Source organism: Lineus longissimus, chromosome 19 (genome assembly GCF_910592395.1).
Source record: "Lineus longissimus chromosome 19, tnLinLong1.2, whole genome shotgun sequence".
NCBI lineage: Eukaryota > Metazoa > Nemertea > Pilidiophora > Heteronemertea > Lineidae > Lineus > Lineus longissimus.
This window is the reverse complement of record NC_088326.1, coordinates 8,214,794-8,228,927: the sequence shown is the minus strand read 5'-3', so window position 1 is coordinate 8,228,927 and position 14,134 is coordinate 8,214,794. Positions and strand designations below refer to the sequence as shown.

General features: G+C 42.5%; 2 protein-coding genes across 2 annotated transcripts; one reads left to right on the top strand and one right to left on the bottom strand.

The window, feature by feature from the left end:
- Positions 1 to 644: 644 nt before the first annotated feature.
- On the top strand, positions 645 to 4,070 carry LOC135503468 (transcription factor Adf-1-like). Its single transcript, XM_064797043.1, has 3 exons — positions 645 to 840; positions 2,330 to 2,486; positions 2,645 to 4,070. The coding sequence occupies exons 1-3, from the start codon at positions 645 to 647 to the stop codon at positions 3,297 to 3,299; spliced, it is 1,008 nt and encodes a 335-aa protein (XP_064653113.1). The 3' UTR covers positions 3,300 to 4,070.
- A 2,291-nt stretch (positions 4,071 to 6,361) lies between these two features.
- Positions 6,362 to 8,263, bottom strand: LOC135503467 (uncharacterized). The gene has a single exon (XM_064797042.1). The coding sequence runs from the start codon at positions 8,246 to 8,248 to the stop codon at positions 6,362 to 6,364; it is 1,887 nt and encodes a 628-aa protein (XP_064653112.1). The 5' UTR covers positions 8,249 to 8,263.
- Between the last annotated feature and the right edge of the window lie 5,871 nt (positions 8,264 to 14,134).

Here is a 14,134-nt window from a genome sequence, read left to right as displayed (position 1 = left end):
CATAGCCTCTGGTGCTGAATTTCAGTTTGATCAGATTCTCAACTTTGCCACCAGGGGGCCAAAAGTGGATATCTAAAAAGTGTGATATCTCGCTTATAAGTGACTTGTTTTCGATAAAATTTTTATGGTAGGTACTCTTAGGAAGAATACATCACATGTCTTACGGGTTTTCAATTTGACCTACTTTTCAAGGTCACAGAGGGCATATGGCGTAAATTGGCCGTTGGAGTGTAAACTATGGCACGTTTCTTAACCAGTAAAGCTATGAACTTGAATCTTGGTGCATATAACCCCCTACATCAGATAACCTTTGATGGCGAATTTTGGCCTGATCTGATTCTTTAAGGCCCGTACTCACCAAAACCGCGCCGCGGGCCGCGACGGCGAAAAACGACGCGCGTTCATCGCCGCGAAAATAACTTCAATAGATTTTCTATGAATAGGACACACCAAAACCGCGCGGCAAAAATTGACGCGCGGGCGCGGCGCCGCGCCAGATAACTTTTGAGTTATTCAGCCCGCAAGCCGCGGCGTTTTTTCTCACTGCGCATGCTCAGTCTGCAGATCAGGTGAAGAGGGTGCAGTCATATCTTCATCTACACACGTGGTCCAGTTGTTTCAACAGCAGGAACTCTGGCTTGATCATGCCCAAAGCGAAATCGAAGAGATATGTACCTAGCGAGTCCTCTCCTGAGCGACCCGAGCATGATATACATGAACTTTTGATTATCGAGGTAGAGAAAAATCCGATTTTGTTTGACAAGAGACAGGCAGATTACAAAAGATCAGATTTCAAGGAGGATGTCTGGAAGACAATTGGAAAACGAGTTGGAATTGATGGTGAGAGTTTGCTTTATTTTCCCTTCAAATGTACTTTCAAGGTCGATGCTTATGTGCCTTTTTAAGCCAGGCTACAGTTCTCTAATAGGCCAACCTCAAGATAACAAATGTATGAAATGTTATAAAGAAGACAACCTTGGCAGATGTATAATGTGTCCACTTTACACAAGAAAGTGTTTTCCTCGTTCATAGGTGGCATCACTATTGTATCCAATGTCAAATTCCAGAATTCAGATTCTGCTGCTCGCATATAGTCAAAAGTCAAAACAAGGTAATACATGTGGACTGATATCCTAAATAACGAAATTTCATCAAATTGTTATAATTCTATATCTTAGTCACCTTACACCTGATCAGTACAAAGTACATCTCGCAGAAAAGTGTCCCGAGTTGCGTTCAAGTAAGCTACAGTGTACATGTTAAGTGAATATGAATTCGCGGACATTGGTCACCCACAATCTATGATAGACCTACTCTTCAAAAACAGGCCCCGGGCACGCCAAAGTTTTTGTTCGCTACTCCTCACAATGCCCAAAGCAGCATTGATCCTGCCACGAGACGGAACCTTGAGGAGACGAAAAGTACTCTTTGAATCTGTCTCTAACGTCCATTGCATCAGCACCTGAACGACCTCCATTGTCATCCAAGTCCCTCAAAATTCCATCAGTTATGTCGCCGCCCTGCTCAATAGGTGGACAAGCTGGTGCTCCTTGTGGGTGACTGTCGGTTTGCATCATGTTGTGCAGGATACAGCTGGCCCGGACTACCTAATCAACATTGTTTGGGTCAAGTGGTATTTTCCTGTGGTACATCCTCCACCTATTTGCCAAGATGCCGAAAGCATTTTCGACAATTCTACGTGCACGAGACAGGCGGTAGTTGAAAATCCTGTCCTCTTTAGAGAGTCCACGTCCCGGTACTGGACGCATCAGATTAGTACGAAGCGGAAACGCCTCATCTCCAATCATCACCAGAGGCATAGGTTCTGTAGTACCTGGCAGTGCCTTGTCTTCAGGTATATCCAGAGTTCCATTCACGAGTTTCTTGCCGAGTGGAAATGCTTTGAAAATACCGCCATCGCTATTCGAACCGTACGCCCGACGTCAATAGCGCTGAAGCAATACTTGTGGTCAACAAGAGCCATCAAAACAACAGAAAATGATTTCTTATAGTTGAAGTACATACTACCGGAGTTCACAGGTGCTGTAATAAGGACATGTTTGCCGTCGAGCGCACCAAGGCAGTTTGGGAATTGCCAACGGTCTCCAAATCCTGCTGCCGTGTCAGACCACTGTTGTCTGTTGGGTCTAGGCATATACAATGGCTGAAGCCTCTTCCAAATGGTATCGCATGTTTCTCTTACTATGGAAGTAACTGTTGATTTCCCGACACGATAGCTGAATGATATTGTTAAGTATGAGTCGCCAGTTGTCAGGAACCTGCAACGAGAAAAGCGGTTAGAATAAGTACTTGTTCAATATCCTTTCAGTTACTGAAGCAAAAACAAAGTGGAAGAATATCCGGGATGCCTTCGTGAAATATCGACAGAAATCTAAGACCAAAAGTGGACAAAGGGCCAAAGAAGTGAAGCCGTATAAATATGCCCATCTACTCGAATTTATAATTCCAACTCTAGGAGAACGCCAGTAAGTAGACTACAAATACCTAGGTTTTATCCCCACAATAACTTTGGCATCAAGTCCAACCTGACGAACCAACTCTGTCTCACCAGCCGTACCGACTCATTAACCTCGGCCACAGACAATGCCTCCGACTCTAACCGTGATCCACCTTTTTTCTTCAGAACAAGCGGTAACCTGAGCGATAGCGAGGCGGAGAGAGAAAGCACTGCTGATGTTGAAGCACAAGAGGGAAATACTCAGCAACCTTTGTCTGAAGATGACAGTGATGACGTCAGTATAATTCAACCTGTGAAACCAGCGCCTTCTTCCAAAGTTGCAGACATACCATCTACTAGTACTAGCTTGATCCCGGCCTCAACTCCAAGACCTCCACCTAAAAAGAGGCGATGCTTTAAGGCGCAAGCTGCAGATGAAGTGGAGGTTGCCATTGTTGACTACCTCAAAGCAAAGAAAGAACCAACCCCTAAAAGAGCAGAAGAAACCGACGACTATGTAACCCTATTTCTCAATTCCATGGCAAACAGCATCAGAAAGCTCCCCGCAAAAGCACAGGCAGAAGTTCGATTTTCCATCCACAAAGTTGTCCATGATGCTGAAATGGAGCATCTTTATTCTCGACCAGCAGAACAACTCAGACCAACACAGGAGTACTGCTACACACAACCAAGTACTAGCGTCTATAGTCAACCTTATGGGATGGCAGCGGAAAGGCTTCCATACAACCCTATGCCTCGGAGTGAAACACCAGCCTCCCTCTCAAGTAACACATTTGAGTCTGATGCATCATACTCAGGCACTTTCACACAACTAATGTAGAGGAACGACTGTTTGCGTGAAGTACTGTTGACTGTTCATTTAAAAGCACCCAGAAAGCCTATGTTCGCGATTTAATTTTTGTTGTTTCGAATTTACTTTTATCAATATTTCTTGTCTCGATCAGTGTACGACCAGGAGGGTCGGTGACAATAATCCGTGCAACGAAGATGCCCTTGTACCCTTGATATAGGTTGTTTATAGGTTTTATGGAAAGTGTTATTTTGGCCGTATGTTGCACTGTAATTTCATACATCACAGAGAAGTGTGATGTGATGTGATGCGTTCACTCATCATCTTTCAGTTGCAACGACGATTGCAAAAACATTACACTTTGTATGTTTGGTTAAATAAACATTGTTACAAGGAACTGAATGATCAAGTTTTTATCACTTACCTCAAGCAAATGGCCAGCCGTTCCCTAGTGGTGATTGCCTCGCGATAATTAGTATCGGATCTCCTTATGTCAGCCTCTATGAGAGCATGGACATGTTCAAAGTGCCATGGACTCATTTTGAAGTACTCAAAGAATTTGTCTTCATAGGAGAACAGACTTTTCACCAAGTGATGATATTCGCCAAGCTTCTTCCTTTTTTGGAATATATCATGCACCCAAATTGTACGTTGCCCTTTGCGTTTTCTATGCTTTAGATAGGCATAAAATGCCAAAATATCACAGACGTCCTCTTCTGGCTCCATCATCTTGGCAAATGGACGAATTTCCCGCGTAGAAAAGCGCGCCTCGCGCATCGTTTCGCGCGCTGGTGTAACCCCTGTGTGACCCCTGTCTGCAGGCGGAAACCGCCGCGTTTTCCGCCGCGGTCGACGCGCGGTTTTGGTGTGCACGGGCCTTTATTCGGCCACCAGGGGGCCATAATGGAAAAAGGAAGAAGTGCAATATCTTGCTTATTTGAGTGAATTGTTTTCGATAAAATTTTTATGGCAGGGACTTCTAGCAAGGATACACAACATGTCCTACGATTTTTGGATTTGACCTCCTTTTCTAGGTCACATAGGTCAAATGGCGTAAATTGGCCATTAGAGTGTAACTATGGCACGTTTCTTACCTGCTGAAGCTATGAACTTGAAAGTTGGTACATGTAACCCCCTACATCAGATAATCTCTGACACCGAATTTTGGCCTCATCTGATTCTTGATTTGGCCACCAGGGGGGTCAAAACTGAAAAAGTAGGACGTGCAATATCTTGCTTATTATTGACTTTTTTTCGATGAATTTTTTATTGCAGGGACTCTTAGCAATCACACGATATTGATCTTGTTGATGTCATAGACAATTATTGGTTGGATCATAAACTTATATATACTGCCCTGTCTTATTACTTGACATCAATACACATCTAAAAAAAGTCTTCATGCCCGATTGTGTTCACCATATTCACCTCTAAACTAAGCATGATCCTGCCTACTAAAAGATGTATACGGTGAGCACAATGGCCCCTGGCCGTTTCGTTTATTTCAGCCACGAGATGACGAGGATCGACAGAATCTTGTTGCTCGGAAGGAATATATGAACGCAGTTTTTTTCTGTCAAAGCACGACTGTTCTCACATGAAACATATAGGTGCAGCACATGTCCATTGAGAAAATCATCAGCATGAAGGGTAGGCCTTGAAAAGTTGTCAAGTTGGAACTGCTTCGCAATTCCTGGTTTAGCATTGGGATTTATCACTCAACACGGTTTCTTAGGAGGCATCTTTACATCCTGAAATAAAGAAAGAAAACAATATATTTAGAAAATTAGAAAAAAATTACTTGGTTGGAAGCCAAAGATACAAATAACAATATAACCAAGGTTTTTTTCCTCATATCAGATTATTTAACCATGTTAACAGTGGATGCAGGTGCAAAGTAAATTAATGGTCATTTTTTAAAGGCTACAATGATAAAAAATAAGGTGAAACAGCATTTAAATCAAATGAAAATTGATTATTTGGCATCAAAACATCAAAAACACGTGGTGTGATGTTTGTAAACAAAGTGCCCTGACCAATGGGATGGCGTGAAATAGGTCACGTGACCAAATCGTCGTAGCGTAGCATATCAACCTCGAGAAAGTTGGTTCGGATTATCAGCAATCATCGACTATGCAGTTATAATTTAAATCATAAAACATTAATTTTAGTAATCCTTAGTTGTTTTTAAAGTATTATAACGTATAATTATTATAGATGATGCAGTGTACATAAGTTTAATCGAGCCATGAATAGGCAGCAATTTCGAGAAATTTTGGCCGTCATGACACCTCGACGATCTGGCAACCGGAGATTTCGACAGCAAGGAGCATGCCTTCGGAGCTACAGATCATCATGAAACTTCGCTATTTTGAAGATAAAAATGTGCTTAACACGTCCACTTACCTCTTTTAGTCGTCCGAATATCGTATAAGGGTGGTTTTGGACGCAGAAGTTGGTCTATTTTTTCACAATCGGCACAGAGATAGAAAGCGTTGACGGATTTTAAAAATCGATTTTTTTTTAAAGTGGAGGATAAAAGACGCCATTTCCAGGCATCTGAGGTCATAGGCTTCTTGGGTTAGGCTCCTACTGTTCTGCCAGATTTAATTAATTTTCAATTGTCTATGGAGTCATTTGAAGTATTATATTCCAGCAGAAGTAATTGAATCATAAGGAAGTTTAGGGCCTTTGCATGTAAAAAATACTAAAAGTGACAAGATGACATTTCACTTAAACCAACATTTATTCAAACTCAGACATCAGAATTACATACAACCTATAATTCCTACAAGATACAACAAAAACAGGGAGGTATTATTAACAAATAATTTGTTAATTGAAATACCTCCAAGACCAAATCAGCTGTATACCCTACCCTGATCTGTCCCCACATATACCACTGCCAGTAGCCTACATGTTGAGGCAGGACTGGAGGGACAAGAGGAAGTTAGTGCACACTTCCTTGGCTAACACAATGACCAAATAATACAGCAGGATTGGAAAAACTTAACTGACTGGATTCAACTATAGTGAGGTCATCCCACAGTAAGAGTAGACAAAGGACAAGGGGGAGGGGAATAAAACAATGGTTACTTTTTCTTCGCATTGGTCATCTTCTGGGACAGTTTCTGAAGTCTTTCAAGCCTCTTTAACTTTGCTTCATGCCCGCGAAAGCATTCCTTTTCTGCAGTTGTCATCAAGATTTTGGCCTTTGTCTTGCTGAGGACTTTTTTCTTTTGGACATCAAGCTTCTTTTGCATAGCCTTCCTCATTTTGGCTTGCCCATCCAGTTCAGCCTTGTAACGCCCATAGGCATGTCGGACTCCCTTGCAAATGCGGCCATTGACAGGAGAGTGCAATTTGTCAGGCCTGTGAAAATACTGAATAGCACTTTTACCACTAGATCTGAGTTTGTATTTTACTGTCTGGATTGATTCATATGTGGCTATGTTCGTTCTGCACTTTCGCTCGTCAATGATATCACCCATGACGTTGAAGGCACTCTCCACAGCCGGCCCATGGAAGATACTAAGCACAGCTTTCATAACCTTTGTGAGCTCAGGGTAGTTTTCGGATTTGAATACCTGACTCCACCACTTGTCCAAACGCACTGCGGTGCCAGCAGGATCAACTGCATTTGGTAGCGACAAATCAACTTGATACTGGTGCAACTCAAGCGTGAAAATGTTTTCATCAATGTCCACAGTAGGGAACAGAGCTGGCAGTTTCTTCATGAAGCGGAGGGTATTAGAATGGCCCCGGGCGAGTGGATCTACAGCTGATAGTGTTTTCAAAGTGACACTGTTGATTGGAAGTTTCTTAACCATGTAAGTGGCACACGTACTGTATGCAGTCTCAACTGCTTGGAAGAAGGACACAACATCCTTATCATTCTTCCTAATCCTTTGAAACTTGTCAACTATGGATTGGGCATGTCCTATGTACATCTCCTTCCTAGGAAGATAGAGGTCAGTCCTTGAAAAGTCAAGCTTCAAAATATCCTTTAAGGATAAACTGGACACCGTCTCAGGTTTGCAAAAACAGGACAGGAATTTCCTTACTAGTGCCTCTTGCTGATCATGAATTTTATGGAGCATTGGTTCTTTGAGCTGAAAGAGACATACATATTCCTTCAACATTGCTAGAGCTGAAATGTAGAAATTGAGAATAAGCAGAGTTAGCCTCTCCTTGAAAATAACTTTCTCTACAATTCTCTTCTTACGGTCAGTACCTTCCTTGGTCATGTTCTTCGCTCCTAACACCCCATGAAGTTTCCTAATCTGCTTTCTTGCAGTATCACTCACCTCATACTTGGTAAATATCTCATCTAACACATTGCTGTATGTAACCATGTCAGCTTTAGACAAGAAACCATAGTACATCAACCTGTAACAATCAAACAACCGAATGTTGCCAAGGCTGACATCATAACATGACAGCCAGCGATGGTTTACAAATCTTTCGGGCATGGTGAACTTTATCCCCAATACCAAACAGATCTCTTTCAGTATATCTACCAGGTCCTGAGACCATTTAAAATCTGTATGAATATCTGAATGCAACTTCTCTACATAACCTTCAAACGGTTTGCAGAATACCTTTGCACAATTATTTACATGGTGACACGAGTCCCCGTCAATATCTAACAAATGTGGTGCTCTTCCTTGCCTAAGCCTAGTTTCCAGTCCACTTTTTGACCCCCGCATCACATTACAACTGTCCAGTAGGACAGACACAAGATTGTTCCAAGGCAGTTCATGTCGTTGAAATAGGTCACACACATCCCCAAACAAGGGTGCTGCACCCGAATGGGAAATATCAAGACTGGCAAGGTGTTCAACGACAACTGATTCAGCAGTATTATCATAAAAGCTAACAAGAACTTCCATCACTTTCTTCAGGTTTTCGCTAGTGGACTCGTCCATGTTCATCGAGAACTTTTCTTTCCTGATTTTCTCAATCGTATCCTCAAGCATAGACTGGCCAAGCCCCATGCGCATTTTATAGCTTGCAGTTGTTCTATCCATTTTCAGGTGAGAAAGGGCTTTCTGGTCACGAGCAAGTTCCTGAGCAACCTTTATCATCAATGGTGCCTGGGTAAATGGCATGGAGTGTTCGGCCACAACTCCAAGAACCAAGGCCTGAAAAAAATTTAAACGATTTTCAAATAATATATTGGAATCATCATCTTGTCACTACTGACTACATTATATTGATGCTCTATCAAAAGTTAGGCTAGGTGTCACCATGAGGCTGAGAATTGAAGATAGTGAGTCTTACTTATAATAATAATAATAATAATTTATTGCATAAAACCTCCAAACGGAGCATTACATTAACATACACGTAATCACAAATAATACAAAACACATGGACAAAATTAAGATGGTGACAATAATTATTTCAAAAGCTCATGGCACTCAGACTGATGAACAGAACTCACCTCCTGTTGAGCAATTCTATCAGCTAAAGGGACAGGCTGCCGCTGATCAGCTAGTACAGGGACAGCAGGATTTACATCTGCAGATGCTGACGTGCTGGCACCAGAAGTTCCACCAGGAGTAGTCACCACAGACCCAAGGGTATAGTTGGAAACTCTATCAAGCCACCTTTTGACATGTTTCTTTGACATGATATGATTTTTTATTGCCTGAAAAAAAGAATTAGGCTTAGTCACTGCCTTTTGACATACATACTGAGTAGTTCATTTTGGCGCCAAAACATCGTCGATGACGACGGCCACGTGGAAGAGTAGCAACTGGTACACTCTACTTTCATCTAAACTTGTCAGAATAATGTCAGATGTTTGTAGGCCTATTTTTAAAGAGACACACGAACATTCATTATAGTTTAATTTTCCATTACCGGTACTCACCTTCTTACCACCAGGACCATAGTTAATCAAGTCATTACACCACGTGCACATCACTTTCCCAGCTATTTCCACCTTACTAATCGCGTCCCCGACCTTTCCCTTGAGTCTTGTTCCTCCTAGTGATGTCACCTCTACGATCTCATCTTGCCATCGCCATTGAAACTTGTTCTTTACTCCAGCTTCCAATGCTTTCAAACACCCACCAGCAGCAACAAATTTATGCATTGTTAGCTGCCGTAAGAACACAAAAGAGCTGAAAAATGGCCACGAGGCGCTATAATTTATTACTGGATACGCCTACGCCATCTAGCTTCAGAACAAGGAACTACTCTGGACGTGTTGATCGCATGTTAATTCCAAATAAGGTCACGTTACTATAATGGGGCGTAGATATTATTGGCGGGCTTTGATTTCATTGGCTGTTGGCTGCTTCGGGAAACAAAATAGGCAGTCGTGAAAGTCCGTCTGGGCTCGGATGGGACGATTGGAATGCGACTTTACGCATGGCGCGAGGCGTGGTGACTCGACTTCGGGGCATTATTTCGCGCCAAAAACTCATGAGAAAGCCACTGCTGTCGGGCAATTGGCAAAATATAAGACCTCACCCTACCCTTACCCCCTATGATTTTTATTGCAGATTTGCACGAACCCCAGGACCCAACTTTTTGGCCTTAAAAAATACGGAATTCCGTCAAAAAAACGGAAAACTCTCATGCCTGCATTTATACCATCTACAGATGTAGAACTTGTACCTCTAAACTTTCCAACTCTCTTTTTTCTCTTCAAGGACCTAAACTTTGCCATTTTGCAAATCGAAAATCGAATATTTTTGAGCAATCTTTGTGAGTCGCTTATGTCACTAACAATAACAATAACACTGACAATAATACTGCAAAAAAATCAGGGGGAAAACGGCGATAATATCTGCGTAATAGGCTCTTTAAAGCCAACTTCCGGTTGTTTAAATGCCACTTCCGGTTAGGATTTTGAATGATCTTGCTGTATATTTTAATTTATTACTCGAAAACTACTAATCAGACAAGCTTCAAGTTTAGTTTATCTCAAAGAGTACAGGTGGCAGAACCAAATAAACAGGGCCATCTCAGAAGTTTGATTTTTGAAAAAATTGGGAATTGATGGGTACTTACCACCTTAATAGCGTCTCCACAGTATATATATATGACGAATTCGACCAAATTCCATTGAACACCGACCTGTTTTTAGTCAGGGGAAGTCTGTCTCCTCGGAGTTTGCGGCGGCGTGCGAGGCCATAAGGATATCGAACTTCGCAGTGGCATCAGAGTAGTGCAGATGACCTCATCAGTCTAGTACTCGTTATCTCAGTCCACATTTTGGCAGAAGCGCGTGTAGAAGAAAAAAATGCTACAATGCAAAGAATGCTGACGTCAGATCATCCAGGAGATCTGAATGCAGTCAACAGAGAAAATGCATGCAAAAGACAAAAAACCAGTTGTACAAAGGCACAAACTAGGCCAGCGCTGGTGTTGTTTACTGCTGCCACTAATTGGTATAAGTGCCTTATTACTTGGCGTGTGGCTGAAGTCCTTTGATATGCCGCTGCCAACTCCGTGGAGACAGACTTATCCCCATCCCTATACCCGGCCTGTAATAAAAGTGCAAAACACTCCAAAAAAAATTGTATTAAATTTGGTCACCTAGACGAGGCCGTAGGCCTATCACTACATCCGTAGTGTAATGAAAGCCCAAGAAACAGATTTTAATAGAAATATTGAGATGTGGAGTAGGAACTTGATAAAGGTACGGCAGCCGTATCCCAAAATTCCATTGACAAAAGGTACGGCAGCACTAGTGCTCACTATTGTTTACTTCCTGTCGTATCTAAAGGCAGTAATTTTATTGATACGGCAGCTGGATTATAAAGTTGTTTGTTTAGCGAAAAAGACCGTCTTTTGATATATTAGGTAGGCCCTAATAGCGACTTTGTTGGCTAGTACCCGGTTGGCTAGGTGTCGACCCTGGTGAACAACTGCACTACACTTGGTACCATTAGGCCACGAACAACCTCTGCCACAAACGATATTTTGCCCAAAGAATTCAAATACAGAATGTTACCAAACTCTATTTCCAAAACATGTGGTGTTTTTTTAGTCTATGGACGTGAAACGCAGCCGATGGTACCCCCTAACTGACCCTTAGCCAGGCGTTTTGAACCTCGGAGCAAGGAGCCTCATGGCGATGGCTTAGTATAGTGGTTAACACTGCTAGCCACCACGCAGGATCGTATGTCTGGATTAACCGGCGTGGCCAGGTGGCTTTCAATGAACTAAAATTCCTGGCTCTTCACAGTCCTTCGAATGAGACTTAAAACCGAGGTTCCTTGTGCCTGGAGTCTATGCCAGGGCAAGCTAAGCCCCCCCCCCCCCCCCGCCCCAAGTCAGATAGCTTAGGGGGCCGCGTGCGTGTTCCAATTTTCTAGGGGAAGGGGGTCAAATCTAGGGTGTCAAATTCCCGAGAAAACAAGAAAAGGGGGTACTTTTTCTGAAAGATTTCTTACAACTCATCAAAGGGTTTGCTTTTTTCAGTCCCCAAAAATGTGTTGGGCGGGAGTCTTCTATGATTTTACTGAATTATGTTTCTCTCTCTCTCTCCGCATCTACTTTGCAGGATAACTCACGAAATATAGTGAATAAAGCCCTGACAATTTCAGAATAACTCAGAAACTTTTTTTCCTAGAACTCTATTGATTTATGGCACAATCGGACAAGTAAAAAGATGCTTTTGAACGGGTTTTATGGGCCGTGTTTCGACAATCGCACGTACATTCATCTTCATGCATCATGGCGGCGGTATATTCTCTTTGCCCAAGTGGCCATATTTTGAGCGAAGAAGGACGGTTGAATGTCGGAATAAAATAACGGAATAGCCTTAAGTGCTTATCGATGATCCATCCTGTCCATCTGAAAAGGTTAGGGTGCTTTTAAAGGGGTAGACCGTTCGATTTAATTGTGGTCCGATTAAATAGAAATCCACTTGTACACAGTGCCGTAGTGCAGTTATTTTGCGTACGAATTTGCTGAAACTTGGTATTTATGGTGTTTGCAGATCAGTCTACTCAAAACATCTTCACTGACTTCAGGTTATCATCGGGCCTGCCCTCTTCGTGGGGAGGATATGGCAGACGACGCACGCGAGGCATTATGGAAATGGCTCAACAGTAATGCTGAAGTTTTAATTCAGTACGTATTTCCGCAATTGGAAATTTGCCAAAATCAAACTTTTTAACGAACGGCATATGCCTTTAAATGATTAATGAGCGTGTGATTTTGAGAAAGTGCGAGTGTGTTTGTCCGGACAACAGATAGGCCACCAAAATAAGTCGGACGAATACCATTGATAAGTGAAAGCAACTTGCTCACAATGAAGTCATCCGATCTTACCTGGCATGCCGTTATTATCGCATCCTTGAGCAAGGAAAACAGATAGGCCACCAAAATAAGTCGGACGAATACCGGCCAATGATAAGTGAAAGCAACTGGCTCACAATGAAGTCATCCGATCTTACCTGGCATGCCGTTATTATCGCATCCTTGAGCAATGACAACAGATAGGCCACCAAAAAGGGTCAGATGAATACCATTGATAAGTGAAAGCAACTGGCTCACAATGAAGTCATCCGATCTTACCTGGCATGCCGTTATTATCGCATCCTTGAGCAATGACAACAGATAGGCCACCAAAAAGGGTCGGATGAATACCATTGATAAGTGAAAGCAACTGGCTCACAATGAAGTCATCCGATCTTACCTGGCATGCCGTTATTATCGCATCCTTGAGCAAGGACAACAGATAGGCCACCAAAATAAGTCGGACGAATACCATTGATAAGTGAAAGCAACTGGCTCACAATGAAGTCATCCGATCTTACTTGCCATGCCGTTATTATCGCATCCTTGAGCAAGGACAACAGATAGGCCACCAAAATAAGTCGGACGAATACCATTGATAAGTGAAAGCAACTGGCTCACAATGAAGTCATCCGATCTTACTTGGCATGCCGTTATTATCGCATCCTTGAGCAATGACAACAGATAGGCCACCAAAATAAGTCGAACGAATACCATTGATAAGTGAAAGCAACTGGCTCACAATGAAGTCATCCGATCTTACCTGGTATGCCGTTATTATCGCATCCTTGAGCAAGGACAACAGATAGGCCACCAAAATAAGTTGGACGAATACCATTGATAAGTGAAAGCAACTGGCTCACAATGAAGTCATCCGATCTTACTTGGCATGCCGTTATTATCGCATCCTTGAGCAAGGACAACAGAAAGGCCACCAAAATAAGTCGGACGAATACGATTGATAAGTGAAAGCAACTGGCTCACAATGAAGTCATCCGATCTTACCTGGCATGCCGTTATTATCGCATCCTTGAGCAAGGACAACAGATAGGCCACCAAAATAAGTGGGACGAATATGATTGATAAGTGAAAGCAACTGGCTCACAATGAAGTCATCCGATCTTACCTGGCATGCCGTTATTATCGCATCCTTGAGCAAGGACAACAGAAAGGCCACCAAAATAAGTCGGACGAATACCATTGATAAGTGAAAGCAACTGGCTCACAATGAAGTCATCCGATCTTACTTGGCATGCCGTTATTATCGCATCCTTGAGCAAGGACAACAGAAAGGCCACCAAAATAAGTCGGACGAATACCATTGATAAGTGAAAGCAACTGGCTCACAATGAAGTCATCCAATCTTACCTGGCATGCCGTTATTATCGCATCCTTGAGCAATGACAACAGATAGGCCACCAAAATAAGTCGGACGAATAGCATTGATAAGTGAAAGCAACTGGCTCACAATGAAGTCATCCGATCTTACTTGGCATGCCATTATTATCGCATCCTTGAGCAAGGACAACAGATAGGCCACCAAAATAAGTCGGACGAATATGATTGATATTGTCAGCATATCACTGCGTAAATAATGACAG

Bases quoted from the DNA above. Each gene is read 5' to 3' on its own strand.
- LOC135503467 (XM_064797042.1), bottom strand. From the start codon at position 8,248: ATGCTTGAGGATACGATTGAGAAAATCAGGAAAGAAAAGTTCTCGATG.
- LOC135503468 (XM_064797043.1), top strand. From the start codon at position 645: ATGCCCAAAGCGAAATCGAAGAGATATGTACCTAGCGAGTCCTCTCCT. The intron at 841-2,329 runs GTGAGAGTTTGC...ATATCCTTTCAG, and splicing joins AAAACGAGTTGGAATTGATG to TTACTGAAGCAAAAACAAAG. The intron at 2,487-2,644 runs GTAAGTAGACTA...TTTTTTCTTCAG, and splicing joins CCAACTCTAGGAGAACGCCA to AACAAGCGGTAACCTGAGCG.